This window comes from Dermacentor andersoni, chromosome 4, assembly GCF_023375885.2.
Source record: "Dermacentor andersoni chromosome 4, qqDerAnde1_hic_scaffold, whole genome shotgun sequence".
Classification (NCBI taxonomy): domain Eukaryota; kingdom Metazoa; phylum Arthropoda; class Arachnida; order Ixodida; family Ixodidae; genus Dermacentor; species Dermacentor andersoni.
This window is the reverse complement of record NC_092817.1, coordinates 59,848,985-59,867,675: the sequence shown is the minus strand read 5'-3', so window position 1 is coordinate 59,867,675 and position 18,691 is coordinate 59,848,985. Positions and strand designations below refer to the sequence as shown.

General features: G+C 47.0%; 1 protein-coding gene across 2 annotated transcripts in view; it reads left to right on the top strand.

The window, feature by feature from the left end:
- LOC126536162 (putative polypeptide N-acetylgalactosaminyltransferase 10) overlaps positions 1-18,691 on the top strand; it is a 167,863-nt gene that overhangs the window by 82,280 nt on the left and 66,892 nt on the right. Inside the window, exon 3 of one of the 2 annotated variants that reach the window (XM_050183036.3) lies at positions 482-553. The exons of the other annotated variant lie outside the window; for it this stretch is intronic. Coding sequence (XP_050038993.1) covers positions 482-553 — 72 coding nt within the window. The remainder of the gene's footprint in view (positions 1-481; positions 554-18,691) is intronic. 2 annotated transcript variants of the gene reach the window in all.

Sequence of the window (18,691 nt, the reverse complement as noted above, 5' to 3'; positions counted from 1 at the left end):
CTTTCACAACGCCAACAACTGTTCCCGCCACTGTACATGTGTTGGGATATTGCAGGCCTTGCGGACGTCCTGAAATAAAAAATGTAATTTCAAAGTCACCGCACGCGACAGTTTACGGTATTAAAACTAGCGTTGTTTGGCAACATGCAATTAAAAAAAAAATGGGAGCCAATATTTGTGTTTTCGCTTCTATTTTTGATAGGAACAAATGGTTAATGGATGCTCGTGAAGAACAAATGGATGCTCTACTTGTCATTAAGCGGCAGTCAACTGTTCTACAGTGAAGTGCCGCAACTATTGAGCTTCCTCTTACTGTTTGTCGTGTCGGCACAACGTAACGTCTCGTGTGCTGCATCCAGCTTTGCATGTGATCACATACCGGACACGAAGGAATGCACTTAACGTTTCGTCCTTTCCTTTATTAGTCGAGCTAAGCATTTATGCCACCGCGCACGCGCGTTTCGTTTTGTTCACGTCGTAGGTGTTTCGACAGCGAGGTGGCCTCATTGAGCCACCGGCAAATGGGAACGGCAGTAAAGCGGAGGTTAACTCGGTAAGCAGCTGTTTTATCTTTGGTGCCTTAAATACAAGCAGTGCTTCATAACGCTCTCGTCTCGCTAATTTTATTTTCGCATTTTTGTTGCAAACGTGCAAAATGGCTTAAAACGGAAGCGTTATCATCTCGCTTTAGTGTACCCCTGGCCCACATGCGTGATTTTATATGTATATATTTTATGCTATCTAGCGAGCGCGTCCTACTTTCATGCAAAGGGTTGTAGGAGGTCGTGTGCAGTCATGCGCGAATGCGTTGTAAACGCTGGAAGTGTTTGCGGAGGTGTTCGGTTCTTTGCGGGAGAAAGTTCGCTATAGTGTCAGTTCTTCGTAATGTTTCTATTCATGCGCCTTCGATGACGGCGCTAGACTGTTCGAAATAAAAAAAAATGAAATATTATGGTGGCTTTCGTTAGTCCATTGTCGAATGAGATAGTTTTGTCTTCTATATAAAAATTTGGAAGGCGCTTACGCTTCGCCTTTAAGAGAGGAACGCGCTAGCACTCAAAGATCCCCGACCGCTTTTCACGCTTCCCGGCAACTGCAGCTTAAGTAACCGTAACGTTTACCGGGAAACGCTGGCGGCGAACCCTACGCACGAAGGCGATCTTTCTGGTAGAAATGCGGCCTCTTGCTTGAGCCGATCCCCTGTTACTGTTTCGTACTTTTAATATTTAAATCTGAGATCTAACATAAAAGATATGTGCTGTCGGTTTTTTTTTGCATGACATTTGTTTGTGGGCTGTCATTCTGAGAATTCCGTGGAATAACTTTGCAAAGAATGAAAGACAAGATATGAGCAACTTTGGTGATAAAAGACTGTTGGGCATGCGTGCTTCGAAATTTTTTGGGCGGAAAGATGGTCGACGCTGGACGCCGGATGCGGTACGCGATACGCCGACGCCTAATTTTTGTGCGCCACAGGGCCCTTGACGCTGTCGCGATAAAACTGCAGGGAGTCTGTAAGTAGGCTTTTTCTTGTAAGTGGGGTGCGAATTTTTGTGCATGTCATTTTAGTATCGCAAGTCCTCATAGTCGCACTGACATGTGGCATGGAGTATGAGCTTTCGTTCTGTCCCCACCTGTAGCTTCAGAGAACGAACGCAGAAGGGCCAGCACGTGGAAACCTCGTCAGCAGTGTGGCGCAGTCGAGTTCACCGTGGAAGGCTAGTGAGAAAAACCCTGCGTATCAGTGTTATGCAGTTATGCAGTGTTATGTTATGCTGCTACAATTTCTAATATCCGCTACGTCCACGCTACAAGTGAGATCAGCTTCTCCAAAGCTGCTCCAGCACGAGCCGCGCCGCGTAGTCTCGGAGGCCACGACGAAGAGGCGTTGTGGTCAACGCCAGGTGGCGGTAGCCGCCACCTTATGTAAAGAGTGCTGTGGTATACCTCTTGCCATCCATAAAGCCGAATGAGTTTAAGGGTCACTGAGCTAATTCAATCCAGTGCGCACTCGCACACGTTCGCGGTCCGCCATTAGGCAGCTGTGTGTGGCCACATCTGCGGGTTGTGCGTAGTCTAGGCGTGCCTATAGTAGTGCGCGCTCGGCCCGTTATGTGGTGTTGGCGTGTCCCGAATTTGTGCTTCGTATCGACAGCGTGCCCTGGGTGGTGTAGGTGTTCCTCAACCGACGACGCGCACTTCACTTGGTCGGCACGGCGGCTGTGTCATGGTGCACTCGGGAATATAAAACCTTAGCCCCTTGCATGTTATTAGGTGCTTTGCTGTGTTCGGTTTACCTGTGTGTGCTCGCAACGGCAGCGTATTTTTGGCTCGGCCATTTTTGCTAAGCTAGATGTATTTAGGCCTAAACTAACATTTGCCAAATGACCATCCTGCATACTATACCGTGACTGTATTGAGCTTGTTTAAACCTTTGTGTGGCTGGCTTTGCCGTTGGAAGCGCTGCGGTATTAATCATGAAATGCTTTTAGCTCCCTTTGTCGGCGACCTTCAAGTGACCTTGATCCAAGAGCCAGAGCCGCTATCCGGTCATCGTTGCGAGAACAAAACGAGATCATCCGGGCAGCCAGCCTAACTTAAAGAAATGCGGTTTCTGGCCCCAACCCTTTGTACAGGACCGCATTACGTACGCTAGTTACTGCCCAAATAACTTTAAAAAAATATTGCTTCCGAGTTCTTCTAATGTTTGTTCACAATATCATTGAAGCTGTAAATTTTAGTACGCTGAAGTTTTATTTGTCATTTGCAATAGTGCGACGTTCAGAAGGCAGATAAAGTGCATCATACACTTGATTGTCATCTTGATTGTCATTGGCGTTGGAACAGGGTTGCCTGTGTTCTTTTCAACGCCAGCAGTCCGTTAGTTCCGCGGCGCGGGTTTTGCGCCGCCTCCTTCGAGAGATGGCGCCACGCTGCGTGACCAGGCCGGCAGCGTCTGGCGCGCTTGGTATGGTTGTGAGGTAGTTGTGAGCAGTCGTCGTAATTACTCCAAGCAATCTGCTTTGCCAGTAGCCATTCCATGCTTACATCTACTTTCGATTACAGGATAGCCAGCGTTTCTTTTTAAATTATTTTTCGAGCATGTTGGTTGACTCAGTGTGGCCGCGTGGTGGTTGTCATTTGTTCGTGAGGGGTCACGGACGCTGATTATCTTCCTCGAGAATATTAGCAGTGATCAGTGCCGGTACTCAGGCACCACTTATGACGCGCACGAGTAGTGTCCGGCCGGTAACCATTAGGAATCATCATCGTTGACTGCTACAAAATGTGCCTCAAATCATTTTTCCTCCTACAAAATCTGCTCCAAAACGTGCTTGGTCGTTCTGGCCGCTCGTTATGTCGCCATTTCGCATGAAATTCGAATGCACGGAAGGTCGTCTGTGCTGGCTGTAGAAGCACGTTCCTCACCGCTGGCAGTAAGTCCTTAATTGGCGACTGTGCATTTTCTCCTCTTTATGCCCTCCAGCGCTCATTTTTTATAAGTCTATGACTCCGGAAAGCATGATGCTTAGGGAAAATCAGAAGAAAAATAAATTAAATGGGCGAGGAACCTAGATGTGTTGGCAGAGTCGTAGAAAACGGCCCGTAATGTCACCTCTAGCGAGTCCTTACAAGGCTGCGAGCCCGAATCCACTGGGAATGCGCCAAGCTCTGGCTTCGGATTCCCGCCTCGACCGTGGCAGTGGTATCAGTCTTGGCACCCCGCGCATTCGTTAACACGCGGGGAGCTCTTTTTAAATGGTCCATTGTTCGATCGGGAATGGGAGTGCAGCGCGCAAAGAACAAGCAAACGGGACCGACCAAGGCAACGGCCCTGGAGCCTTTCGGCTGAAAGAAGCCGGCGAGCCCGAGGATGAGGAGGCAGGCTCTGGGGCCTGGCTCGTTAGTATTCACCCCCGCGCGGGATCGCTTTGAATGGGATGGCTTGGGCCTCCCTCCCGTCTTCCGCTCGCAACGCCTGCCTTCGTTCGTTACTGTGGGCGGCTTGCCTGCGCGACTCCCGCTTTCGTACGTTGGCTTTCTTCGCCTTTCTTTGAAGTTGTGTGGAGAAACCAAGCCTTTGAGCCACCGGTCGTCGGATGGCGGCAGAGAAAGCCGAGAAGCGCGCTCTACCCCTTTCGACGGCGCGCTTGCTTGCCGGCGACCCGCCCTGCCGTTTATTACGTTTACTGCCTCGTGAGTCTCTCCTTCTCTCTTTCTCTCTCTCTCTCTTTCTCACTTTGGCCGCACTTCTGTGCGTGGAATCGTAATGCTGCGCTGCCCACGCGTCCAGCGCAACTGCATTTCTTCTTGCGCGCGTGAGTTTGTGCGAGGCGTGAGTTTGTGCGAGGTTCGCGCTGCGAGGCACACGGATCGGCTGGCATGGTTGGCCGCCACAATCGAGGAAATTTTACACGACCCGCGTATGTTCGGCATATTTACCGCAACCTACGTTTTTCTGTGCCCACGCGTCTGTAGGCGGGCTTTGATGTTCCATCATTGAAGGCCTGCCGTTGGTGAGTGCTTTCGGCCGCTCACTTGCGCGCCGCCTGAGGTAAATGTGTGGACGAAGGCTGCGCGTGAATCGCCTCTTGCAGAGAATATTTCTTGTCACACTTCTAGTCGAGTGAATGAACTCTACTATATATAGCTTCACGGTGATGTCCAAGCCAATGACGAATGATGAGAGAGGGGTGGAAAAGGAAGAAGGGCATAACCGTTAGCAACTTGTGTCTCAGGAACGTGGGCGTTTCGGTGCCGCGTATTAAGGAGCGACTTAGGTATGATGACGGTCCGCTTAACGTGCGTTTAGTTTTCTATTGATGCTGAAAATATGGACGATATGTACGAACAGAATTTTGTCCCATCGGCGTTTCTTGGGCCGCGAAAGCGAAGGTATTTTTTCTTAAAAAGATATAAATTCCGCTTGTACGATTGCAGGCACCATAGAAGCAGATCGATCGGTAGCTGCGTCATCGAGAAGTTCATAAAGTGATCGCCCGAGCCCGCGGTATAATGTAGCGACCTGTATCCGAGCTGCGCACGTCGCTTCGTAGCGTATAGTTCTCCGAGCGCTAATGGTTCGCTCGCTGGAAGATGGGCAAGTGTGCACGATACTCCTCCGGCTCCCGCCGATCGACCCCGGAGAAAGACGCGGCCTCGCCGTCAGCGCGGGGTCTTCCGCTGCGCGTCAGCGTTTTTTTCGAGCGCTCTCTGCGTTGTTGTTCGGCGCGTCCAAAGTGCTTCGTGATAAACTGTCTTCGCCCTGTCTCGCGTCGTGGCGCGCGTTCCCGTGCCCGTGTGTTGCCATCTCGCTTCTCCGTTCTTCGATTTCTGGATGCGGTGGCGCCACTCGGAGAAGCGTGGCGCGACACTTACCGAAGCCATTTTTGTCAGCGTCTTCCGGCCGAGCCACTCGATACTAGCATCATGTTTTCATCGTTAGTGCTTTCTTGATCGTTTGGATGCAGCTGCGAATCAATAATTTTTTTGTTCGTTTTATTTTTGATTGTTGATATTGACCTTTTTCGTCTCGTTCGCTTACGGAAGAGCTTTGTTCAACGTTTCGGCGTTTGTGCTAACATACATTTCCGTTAAATGTTGTTTCGTAGGAAAATCGCGTTAGAACGCGTCACTGGTCAGCCTATGCGTCGAATGCTTTATTTTTTTTACGCTTGTACTTCACGCAGCTTTCCTGTGGTCACGGATGCCCCGCTTCGAACAATCCCGAACCATTGCTTCTTTTACACGACAGCGAAGTTCGTGTGCCGTATACGCTTTTCACAATTTCTTAACTTCCTCTATGCACATTATTTGTGTTGACCGAGAGCTGCAGAGCGCCACAAGATTATAAGACCTTAAGAGGAAGCATTAGCTTGGTTGCTCCTATCTAAATACATGTAAAAGGAGAATTTATTTTTCTCGGCAACCAATGCACCAAATTTGACAAGGTTTGTTGCATTTAAAAGAAAAATTAAAATCTGGTGACTGTTGGTTTCCGATTTTTGATTTAGGTCCTCAATTTTTTTATAAAAGGTTGGCAAAAATCGAAACTTCTCAAAAAGCGAAACTATCAAGTTTACAACTCTAACTCAGCAACGAAAAATGATAATACAGTTCTGTGAATTGAGTATAATAGTACATCTAAAGCGGTCAAAATTCATATGTTACACATGAATCTAAAAAAAATTTAATAATATATAGATACAGCTTTTGCAGAACCCTTGTAAACAATGTAACAAATTCATGCAAGATATGAAATGACATATAGAGTTGGTCCGCTTTCAATGGTCTAATGGATTCCTTTTACAGAATCACGATATGTTCTCTTGATGCAGAGCTATAAATGTGAAAACTTGGTGCTTCTATTTCTTTCGAACTTTCGAATTTTTGAAAATTCTTGTAACGAAATTCCACACCCAAATAGAAATTCCGCTTCCAACAGTCACTAGAATTTAACTTTTTTTCTCAAATGCAACAAATTTCATTGAAATCGGTCCAGGGTTTATCTCAGAAAAACGTTCTTGCGTTTTACATGTATTTGAATAGGCCGCGTCGGAGTTGTGCCCGAGCTAAAGCTCGGGCACAACTCTGACGCGGCCTTAACGGCCTTTCCCTTCGCTGCGCTTACACATTTAGTGGCGGCAAGCATTATTTAGGTAGAGGGTCTTGCGAAAATGAGCGGCACCGCCGGCCGTTGGTTGCCTTTAAACTTGAGCTCCCTGTACTAATAATCAGTGGTCAATTAACGCTGTGCGAACACAATGCCGGCACCACTAACAAGCAGCAGTGGTGACCGTTCAGGAAACAGCCGCCGCTCACCGCTTCGTTCCTTTCGTTTTATCTCCGACGCGAAAGGGCTGAGCGAAAATGTCGTCACAGCATCCGCAGTAGCCACGACAATGACTGCGACGTCGCACGACGCGTAGACAAAAAGGAGAGGAAGCCCCTGTCGGGGGCCCGTCGCCCTCGCTACGCCTTCACGGCCGAACGAGCGCGCGTGCGGAGATGCGGCCGAGCGGACCGAGCGCCCGTCCCGCCACTATCCGCCTCCGCATGCCCGCGACGACGTCGTGGTCGTTGAAGACGCGCCCGTCTTCGCGAGCAGCGAACGCGTCTCTCTCTCTCTGTCCGTTTCGTCTGGCGTTCTCTTCTCTCCCGCGGACGTGCGTCGCACGCTGGCCCGCCAGTCGAGCCGTCAACGAAATGGGGCTGTCTGTCGCCTGCGCAACGGGCCGCACGGAATGCGGAACGTCTGTTTTGAGAGAATGCGCGCGGCTCGTCTCGTCCTTGCCCCCTCCCCCCCCCTTTCCCCTTCTTCCTGCCCATCTCCTCAAACGCCTTCTCCAGACTTGAGATTACGGTGGAGTTGACAAGTCGAGAAGTTCTCGCGTGCTCCCCGTTCTCTCGCACCTACTACACTTCAAGCTTACGGCTTTCCGACGCACGAGTAGCCTGGCTGACGCATGATGTGTTCGCGTGAGGTTGGACGTTCCTCGATTTCTTTCTTCATTTTCTTCTTTTTTTGTGTGTGTGCGTGTGTGTTGAAACATACCTCCCGTATTCGGGCAGACCGGCCAGGACGGTGGAACGGACACGGTGCGGCGTGTCTGTCCGAAGCGTGGCAGCTGTGCTTTCGAATGCGCGGTGGTGTGCTGGGACTAATGTATTACCAACCTGGCCCGTTCATGCGCTTGGCGTTTACGTTGAAGGAATGCTCGGATCGTTGGAATAACTGGCTCCTTTCGGAGCGAGAGGAGCGTGTCGGGATGTCACTGCAGCGGTTTGCGGTTTCTCGCAGCGCTCCATGTCGCGTTTTTTGTTGTTGTTTTTTTTTTGTTTTGGGGCAGCTGTTGCGTCCGCCGCGGGCTTATTTCTAGGTGGGCGTTATTTACGCGTGGCAGCTTCTGTGGAAAATGACGGCGATGTTCCTACTGTAGGTGTCGCTCGAGTGATCGGAGGATAACTTGTCGTGTCCTCATTTCCGTTTTATTTCCATTTTTTTTCGCCTACATTGTGTAGCGATCTGATTTTATCTCGTTCGGCGTATAGCCGCCTCGCCTTATATACTTTTTCAGTGGAGCGTTGCCACAAACGTATCGTCTGTGACGCCTTTCTTTTTCTCTCTCTTGCGCCTGCTCTTGCAGTTGGTAAGTTTATAACATGTAGTATCGTGCTTGAATTACAATTTAACTTGTTCACCTATGTTTCTTGTTGCTGGCCCACTTGCGACGATACATCAGATTATTTGAATCGATCATAATATTTCTTATGTACGTATAAATCACAGAAAGTTTGAAATGTCGAATCAGATACGTTCTGAAGAAATAAATAAATAAATAAATAAATAAATAAATAAATAAATAAATAAATAAATAAATAAATAAATTCCGTGCTCAGGAAAAACCCTAAGGTCTTAGCGCTGGCGTACGCATGCATTAAAAGCAAAAAAACAAACAAAAAATAACCTGCAGGGGAACTTAAGCAAAAAGAACAATAATGAGGAATACGTACAAGAAAGCGCAAGGTAAACGAAAAAGAAAAAGGAGGAGAAGCGCAGTGAACAATGTGTTAAACTACGACACAACAACGCAAAGTTCGGAAAAGAACAATGATAGCGAGTTATGAAAAATATCGAGATCATGAAACTAAGCGTTGTAAAGACTCAGTATTCTGTGGACGGTTGAATTGGAATGCATCATGTAACCGCGCAAACGACAACCGACGAGGAAAGAAACACACAGGACAGGCGCGGCCGCCCTGTGTGTTTCTTTCCCCGTCCAGTGTCGTTTGCGCGGTTACATGATGCATTCCAATATCGACCACCAACTAGCCCGCCTCTCCCTGTTAAAGACGGTTGAATGTTGGTGATGTCAGGCAAGAACATGGAATGGTCTGTGTTCTCTGTTGATGATGCGCGGAATGCGAAACATGATACAACTAAGGAGTTGGAACAGGTGAGAATACCGCGGAGGAGTTTGAAAAGAAACAGAAGACCAGCGCGATTACATCGCCAGCAACGAAGTAAATGCAATGACAATAATCCAACAGTGCTAGAACAGGGACGACATTCCGGGTTATAATAATAATAATAATAATAATAATAATAATAATAATAATAATAATAATAATAATAATAATAATAATAATAATAATAATAATAATAATAATAATAATAATAATAATAATGTTTTTGTTATCGGTGCGAAGTACTTTTGTATACACTGAACATGTTATGACGGTTTCCTTTACGGGGTTTGAACCTCGGATTAAGCTTTGTACCGGGTCGCCCTTTCCATACTGTCCTTACTACTCTTGAATGCTTAGAAGTGCTGCGCTCCCACCTTTTTTTGTTTTATCTTGAATGTTTACGTGTATGAATTTGCGCACTTCTTCACATGCGCACTTGACATGCCTGTACTTACGTGTTCGTACTGCATAATCGCCAGGCGTAATGAAAGAGACACGACGATTGACTTTTAGACCAGCTGGCTCCTTTCCCCAAATTCCTTTCATGTCGAGAGGGCATGTCTATTTTTGCGTGTACGTTCCAGTACGTGTACTAGTCTGCTTATGCGTGTGTTTCGTGCTGGGAGCGTGCAATGCATTTAATCTTTTTCTTTCTTTTCTTTTTTTAGCGCCCTCTTGTTGCGTTTATAACCGCCGCGGTGGCTTAGGGGCTATGGTGTTGCGCTGCTAAGCACGAGGTCGAGGCATCAAATCCAGGCCGCGGCGGCCGTATTTCGACGGAGGCGAAATGTAAAATAGCGTTCCCGTTAATGACGTCTCCCGTTAATGGGGGGCACGTTAAAGGTGGTCAAACTTAATGTGGAGCCTCCCCCCCCCCCCCCCCCCCCCCCGCCGCTACGGCGTGCCTCATGTTCAAATCGTGGTTCTGGCGCTTAAAACCCCCGAATTCAGTTGAGTTTGTCGCGTTTATTTATTATGCTGCGCAGTCCGTGGGAAACACCGGGAAGAGTTCTTGCGCAGAACACGCGACTCCCGGTCGGTGGCCACCACATTGATTTATGAAGGGCCTGCGGTGCCGCAAGCTTGTCTTAAGCGACATCAATATCGCGGGGCATTGTTTAAGGAAAGCGCCGGAGAGGGGTGCGATGAAATATCTGTGGCGATAAAGAAGGGAAAGATAGCAGCTATGCATGTTTGTACACAGCCGTCTTCGATTAGACAAAGGATAAGAAAGAAATAGGGAAAGAGTCAGGGGCGACCATGGCGCTGACTTACAAAAAATATTTATTGCAAAGGAACATCGTGTATATACATACGCGGATGTTGACAAAATTTCGATGCGCTCGTCAAGCATGCATTCGGCAATGCGCTGTCAACCTCTGAACCCTAATCTAGTAAACGGAGGTATAGTTGACAAACAACGTGCATATATTGTACGAATGGTTTCGGCTTCCAATAATTGATACACTTGTTTGTTTGTAATTGTGCAGATAAGTGATTTATGCTTTGTGAAAAACTGCCAGTTGTGTAGATAAGTTTTCAGTGAACAGGGGCCGTACAACGTATAACTATTCCATTTTGATTTTGACCTCAAATTTACGTAACCGCCGGCACAAGCATCGGGCGGTGACCTGTAGCGTTTGAACAGTCTGATAAAATCTCTCCTCGTTTACAGGAGGTCACTTTTGTTCGCTTTGAACGCAAGTAGCGTTGCCTCCTTGACAGGTTTTTCCTATCTGATTGGTTGGCGAGAGGCGAGGAGCGCGCGGGAGTGGAGAGGGTCTCGGTGAGTCCAAGCTTGCGCAGTGAAAGTACAGATAACCGTATCAAGAGAGCGGTGCCGGTGTCTGTGATTGGACCGCTTCCCCTTGCTTAGCTTGCAGTAGCTGGTCGAAAATTGCGACGGTGTGCAACGGAAAGTTAAAAATGTCGCTTAAACGGGTCCCCAGCGAAGAAGTGTTAGCAAAGCCAGGTCGCACGCTTATGGAGAGGGCTGGGCCACGTTATACCCTAACATTCTTATACGCAGAAAAAGCCGTTCTCTCCTGCTGCTCTGAGTAGCCAGTACCAGAGCGATCGACGGGCAGCCATATTTATTCATTTCGAAACGGGACAGTCTCCGTCTATTCCGAAAGAAAGTTCAGCTTTCTTTATTAATGGGCATATTATTGGGCACCTTTAATGGGTACACATCACTATGACGTAGTGAGTTTTCGCAGTTTTGTGACGTCGCGTGACAGGCAGGCGAAGTGAGCGCAGACCGAAAAATTTTGAGTCCAATAGAGGAGGGCTAATGGCGGAAAAGGCGTAGGATCGGAAACGAAAATTTTTCTTTTGTTCGGCCTATTTATGAATAATCTGCACTTATACGTCAAATCAGATGGAGAGTTCTTGCTGATTTCGTGACGTCGCGTGACAGACCGGTGTAGTGGAGCTGGTCCGAAAAGTTTTCGACCGATCGTGGAGGGCTAGTGGCAGAAACGGAATAGAAACAGATCGGAATAGCTTTACACTGTAGCGCCACAGAAGAGAAATGTCAAAAAGGAAAGGGTGGATTTCTGGCATTGCATTTTGGGAAGTACTTGTGTCGTCCACTATGGTGCTGAGACGGGTCATTTAGCAAGATTGACATTGGCACATCTGAAATACAAAGCGTACGCTCGAATTAATACTGTATACACACCGTTTGAAGCAGTAACTGAGTGCGTGTTCTTGCTTGGTCTGCGTGCATTGTTCTCCGCGCATGCTTCTCTCTATACATCGCGAGTGCGTTCCGAGTCCAAAGGGAAAATTGAAATGAAAGGTCAGTGGCGCTCTAGCGGTAAATGCGAGCGAAATGTGTTAGCATTACGTCGTACCTTTTTGAGGTATCGGATCCATGATGTAAACGGCGCTCACCACATTGCAAATTGTTGTTTAGGTGCTCACTCGACACACGTCCTGCCTGTGCGAGGGCAATTTGCAACTGACGGTGGTTGCCCATACTGCGGAGCACATACTGCGGAGGTTGTGGGTTTGGCTGCCACCGGCGACAAGTGGTCTTCTCGTCCACTTTCACTTCTCCTCCCCCCCCCCCTCCCCTTAATTATTTTCTACATTTCAATTTGAACTACAACTACAGCTCATTTCTCCCGATGCTTTACTTGGCTTCATTGTCTGTTGGCTTTATACGGTCGTGCATGATTAACATAAAGCGAGCCCCCCCCTGCTTCCTTTCCCGTCGTTAATGTAAATACATGAGAGGTGTGTAGGAATCATGCCGGCCCCACAGGTTCAATTTCAGAGTAACGAATATGCGACATACGTTGCTCTTGCACAATGCATGTCTGATGTTTAGGCTGGTGGACCAGCTTTTATCAATGTCTGACCCACCAGCCGAAACGTCACCAATATAATGTGCAAGAACAAACGGTCTCGTGAGCTTTCCTCTGAAATTTTGTATATATATATATATATATATATATATATATATATATATATATATATATATATATATATATATATATATATATATATATATATGTAGCAGTTGACAGTGGTCTGCTCTGGACAGCCGTCAGCTGCACTTCGCTCCTCGAAGAGGCAGGAAGTGTCTCGAATGAACTCCTGAACATATACGCATACACATACACTCATACACATGCGCACATAATACACGCTCTTCTAAGCTCTCCCATCTCCTCTCTGCCTCTAACACGTGATCGGCTTCCTACTCTGCAAATACACTTTTTTGCCCACTTTGACACTTCTAATGCTAGCCCATTAAAAATACAGCGCGCGTAGGTTTTGTTCTCTGTCTCGAACGCGGGGAAGTATAATCGACGCTTTGCCGCTAGCTTCGTGAGTGCTCGTCTCGCTAATGCGTTCGGCATTTATACCTTCCATAGAAAGCCACGCTCCCTCTCCTTTTGGAACGGCTTCTCTGTTTCCACAGCCGAAATCACTTTCGCTGGTTTGTTATATGCGATATTTCAGTGCCTTCCTCATTTTCGGTAGACGTCTCGAACTGAGCTTTGGCTCCGTTATGCGCCTCATACCGTGCTTCCTGCAACTGCGCTGTGTCTACGCCTAAAAAAAACTTTCGCAGTACGAGCGACTTGAAGCTTCCTGCTCTCACTATCGTGTTTTTTTTTTGTCTTTGTAAACGCGCTGTCGTCGTTTCGTTCGCTCGCATAACACGGACCGAAAAACCGTTCGAGAACTCTCGTGTTCTTTTTTCCTGCTTTGTGTGTTCGCTTCTCGCTTGCCAGTCTTGGTTCCGCTCCGCGACGACTGGTCCGCGCTTATTTAATCGTCCCGTCGGTGCGGCGTAGTTGTTCACGAAGCGTTCCTATTGTTAATGTAATCGTCTCGTTCCATCCACGTTAACTCGATTAACATTTTGTGTTATTTTCGGCTGTAACAATCATGATATACGCTATTTACCTTTGTCATCGGTAGATGGAAGGAGAACGTGGGACGTCCTAATAAGAATGAATTGTGTGTGGGCTCTTCAGTACGATTTGGCTGAACCATGACGGATCTCATCCGCGCGTTGTAAACATTCAGTTAAATCAATAATGCGAATAGAGGAACTAGCGGGGAAGGAACCTATAAAAAAGATAGCCATTTTGTATCGCTTTTTTTTTTTTGCGCCGTCTGGGCTGGTTTATGCGGTTCCTTGTATGTATACGTGCCAATAAGTGTGCCTATTGGTTTGCTTGCGGGTGCGTCCGCGTGTGTTTGCGTGCGTGCTTGAGTGCCTGTGCTTGTGCTTTGTGCACGCGTGCGTGCGTAGTTTATGTAGTACAGCATTCACAACTCTTTCCTCGCCTTGAGCACTGCAGTTTTAAAAGCGCCTGTAGCGAAGTAATCTCGCTGGAGAAATCCCTAAGAAATCTAATCACTAAACCCGCCACATGTTTCCAATTTTCGATTTTTTTTGTTCCCTGCGAAACCTTTTGAATTCGATCCTGCCGGCGCCTGCAGACGCCTGAGATCGAAAGCGTAGCCACTTTGCGATGCCGTCTCGATGTGCAAATTGAAGGCGCCACAGGCACTTCGACATTGCTTCTCGTGGCCCGTTTTGGATTGCCGGTTTTTCTAAAGGGCTAGTCACGTACGATGTCCCCACTGGGCTAATTTACTTTAGCTGCCCAGAGAGTCACGAAAAAATATGCAAAAAAATTAAAGAATATAAGCGCCAAATTGTGCGGGTTTCAAATAATCCAAGAAGTAAACCAACAAAACGAATGAGAGATCCGTTGAATTCTTTGCTCTGGAGTGTTATGCTTGCTTCGTATATATAGGCTTGCCCGCTGTTCGTATTGGAAAAATCCAAGCAGTGTTTGCTGAAGACCTTTTCCGCCAGATTCTGTCTATTTCTTATCATCTACCCTGCCAAGTGCTCAACGCCGCGACAACGGAAAATTTTAACTTGTTAATATCGTTATGAAATCATGCGGTACTAAAGCGCACGATTAAAGAATTGAGCTAGTAGGTAATCCACGACTTGAAGACTACAGCGATATATAGATATGCGGTCTTAATTTGTCTAACATTCTGCTTTGTAACAATGTTCTTGGATTAAATGACTGCTCAATTTCCTAGCAAAAGGCGGCAGGTGAGCTAGTCACGACGCCGTTGCTTGTAAAGCGTGCTTCACCACAATAATCGTAGCAACGCGGGTAAGCATGCATTTTCAGTGCCGTACGCACTGTGGAGGCAGCTTTCGCGCGTGTCGTGGCCTACGCCGTACACGCTGCTGGTGCTCGCACTAACATGCAGGGAGGATCATCGATCAACATTTTATTCCCACGCGCATTTTTCTTTATACTGAACTTCTGATTCTGTTGGCAACGGCGTTTCGGTTTTGTCATTTGTCCCCGTAGTTTTGACTTCACCACCGCTGCTCTCCGACCGTTTCGCGATGCGTCTCCGATAACTGTATTGTTCCTACGTGCACCGCGAGCGTGCCAATCGAACGTGACAAGAAAACAGCCATTTTCGGCGTCCCTCTCATACTCCACCGTGTCAGATCGGTGCCCCACACGCCGTGAGTTTCGTTTTCCGAGCCGCTGGGGTTTATTAACGTTTCCGATCCATTTATAATCGTAGTGGCCTTCGTGTTCTTTCTTTTTCTTTGACATAAGCTTTGGGGCACGTTTATCAAGGTTAATGATGGCAAGTTGGTTTGCTGTAGGTCACCGTGAAGCACTTTCTTTTACGTGTATCAACGTTTTGATTTTTGTATAACAGGAAAGCGAGCTTTGAGACTTCTACGAGCATTCGTGTCGTTGCCACTGCGCCCTTTACCTCAGGCGACAGCACTTTCAATTGGTAATAATGAAGGAAATCAACAAAAAGTTTCCGAGGGAGTAGAGAAAGAAATAAGCAAAATATTATCCCATATTTTGCCATTTTGTCGCATTTAACACAGCTTGCTTACAGGCAATTGCAAAATACGCTCGGAATTGAGAATCCCACATATTGCGTCAGATCCAAGAGTGACCGAACAGGAGGCAGTGTAAACAAAGCTTCAACGAAAAATAAAAAGAAGTACTAAACCGAAATAGCCCATCTTTGTACTTTGTATAATATGTTTACAGTTTGCGTGCGTTTGCAGATTGAACTGATGCTTTTTTTTTTTTATAGCTGACTCGGAAGATCCTTTCGTACTCCGTCTTATGTCTGTTCTCTCATCCTTTCGTACTATAAAGTAGGTCTTCACGATTCGGCTTGGGACAGGGACTATCGTATAATGAGTTGTTACCCTCGCTGGACACGTGTTTCCTTCATCGTGCTTTTGACCAGCGGACGATGTGAGAGCGTCTGCAGTATTTCATTACCGGCGTTTGTCGGGGTGGCTTGATCTGACAGAAACTGTACCATCGTTTCATTTGTTTCTTTATTTTACATAATATGATCTCTGTGTGTGCAACCCTTTGTAGAAGTACCTCTGCCTTGAGTGTTATTGCAATACGGTTGCCATGGTCGAAATTAGAATCCGCCACCTCGTGTTCAGCGTACGTTGTTCTGTATGCTTGTGGCGTTGGCAGGCTTTATAAGGCGTGCCGTCCGCTCATCGAGCGACGTCCCTCCATTCAGCGATGCCCTTCATCGCCATTATTTCTGTTAACGCTGCAACGAACCTCGCAACCGCCGTGTTGTGCTATTCCCGTGGCCACCACCCGTACCGCTATCTTTCGGCTTGTGTGCTCGCGGCGTTGAACGCATGGGGTCTGGTGTCGTAGTCGGCGGAAACTCGCGGCTCAAGTGACCCATCGATTAGCACTCGCGGAGCGCTAATATTTGACCGGCCTGAATAATTGAGTGCCTGCTGCGCTGTGCCAAGCCCAGCGCTATCTCAACCACTGTTTGTGATTTTGCTTAACTGCGAACTGCTCGTCCATTTTTGGAGCGCCGCGACGCTAGCGTGTGTTGTCGCCGCACGTTTCGTGTGTCCCGAAAGGCGCTTCGGAATAAATAGTGCGGTATCACAATGGTGTTGCTGCTTTTGTCGCATGTCTCTTGATGCGCGAGGCCACTTTAGGGCATTTCCTTCCGTCGGTGTCGAGCTTAGCACCACTGTGAATACGTTGGCTGTGCTACCGGCGTTTTTCTTTTTTTTTGTCATTACCACTTTGGATGGAAGACATCCGCTTCCGCTCCTCTTTCTCCGCGTTCAGAGCGGGGCGGAAGTGGCTGAAACAGATTGTGGCGCTGGTTCCGTTCTTCTCTGTCCTTCCCGCAGCACAGGCACCATCGTTCGAGCAAGCGTTGACTTGGTTCTTCCCTGCGTTTTATTTGCTTCCACCTTCTTTGTGGCAGCAATAAATATACTTCCCGAAGTCTCTACTATTGTGTGCGCTTAAGCACACTGGTAGCGATTACCATCGCTGAAACAGTACGGCTATTCTACACAGTCGACTCAAGTACCTAACCACGGTTGCATCGCGGCACCAACAGAAACAACCCACAAGCGTTGCTATATACACTTGACGAAATTGATGGGCTAACTTACGATCAGTTCTTTGAGGAGCAGCTGACGCTGGGCTGATGCGGTGAAGAAGTGAAAAGGGCTCACAGCATAGCTGCTTGCTGAAAGAACAACCATGGTGCAGGCTGAAGTTTTCTTCTGTCTCGCCAAAAAAAAGTTACTCGTACTTGTTTGCAAAACCTTTTGTCCGCCTTCTGCGCCTGCGGCCAGCGGCTTTCTCAACATTTGTGTTTCGCAAAGTCAGCAAGCGTGCTTATTGAAAATCAATACCGGAACTCATTTTGGTTGGATCCTTTATAAACTGTTCTGGAAAACTTCTGGTCAGTGAAATTTCCATTATCTTTCTCAATTTGTTCATTTTCCTGCTTCGTTTTTAAGCTCAGGGTCGCTGTATAAGACGGTTGTTTTAAGCGTACATTGATAAAAGGGTTCGATAAAGCAGTATCAAGTGCGAAGTGTTTCGTTTCTTGTAGACCCCCATCTTTGTGACAGCTGTATTCAAGTCACTCCAAGGTATACATGTGCCCACATAGCATGACATCAAAATATCGGATAGACCAATCTTCATTTTCTTCTTTGTCGCTGCGAACACTGGGTGAGGCAGTCTGCACGTAAGGTACTCAACGTAGCTATTAATTCGCACATATGTCGTCGTACGCAACCATCTCCTGCGCGTTCTTTTCTTGTTCTTTTTTTCTTCTTTTTTATTGAGAACTGATTTCCCATTGACCTATCGGAAAAAAAAAAACAGGTAGGAAGTGTCTGATTTGTTTTGTTCTTTTTTTTGCATTCAGCGAGCCCGTCGGTTTGCGTAGGTGTGTGTTCTTGTCCATTTTATTTTTTTCATTCTGTCCTTGCCTATCAGATCCCACTTGGAAAAATACTCAAATTAAATAGAAAAATACTTAAATTAAATGGAAGTGCGTAGAGGCTTGAATGACTTGTGAACGGGCCATACGTTTCCTTCTCCGTGTTATGAAATTCAAATCGCTGGCTTTGGTTAAAGAATGAGCATAAATAAGATGAAAAAGGTGATAGTTTCATCATCATCGTCATCATCATCATCATCATCGTCGTCGTCGTCGTCGTTATTATTATTATTATTATTATTATTATTATTATTATTAAACCGGACATCTCTAGCTGTTTATGACTGCCATATTTCGACCTGATTGAGTGCAGCGTTATCTTGCTTTTGGTTTGACTGCATTAATTCGGTCAGAACAAGCACGAAATGATAGAGCAAAATGCTCAGCTTCAACGTAAACGTACGCAAATTTCTCAACGGTAATTTTATCAATTCAGTAATACTACGTTGCTTTTCTTTCCTTGCTGAAAAGGAACTCCCTTCCTACTCTTGGAATCTGGGAGTTGGGATGCGTTCGTACTGTTTTTACTGGTAACATAGCAACAGCAGCAGATGCAACAAAACAGATTCACTCAGAAGTGTCACGAATGGCGTGACAGCGGCATTTTAATGGCGCCGAATGCGAATTGCCTATTGGTGGAATGGCTTCGTAGAGCGGAGACTGTGTGGTTCTGGCAGATTACGCGGTACTTTTTTTTTTTTTCTTGAGCCCAACATTTTGTCGTCTCTGTGTGCGCGCGCGTTTCTGTGATACATTCTCTTTTGGAGAGGGAGATGTACAGCTGGTGGTGAAGTCCTGCCGGGCGGGAAAGGTTGTCGGGGGAGGGATGTATGTTCACTTCCCTGTCATTCGCCTCACGCCCAAGAAGAGGAAG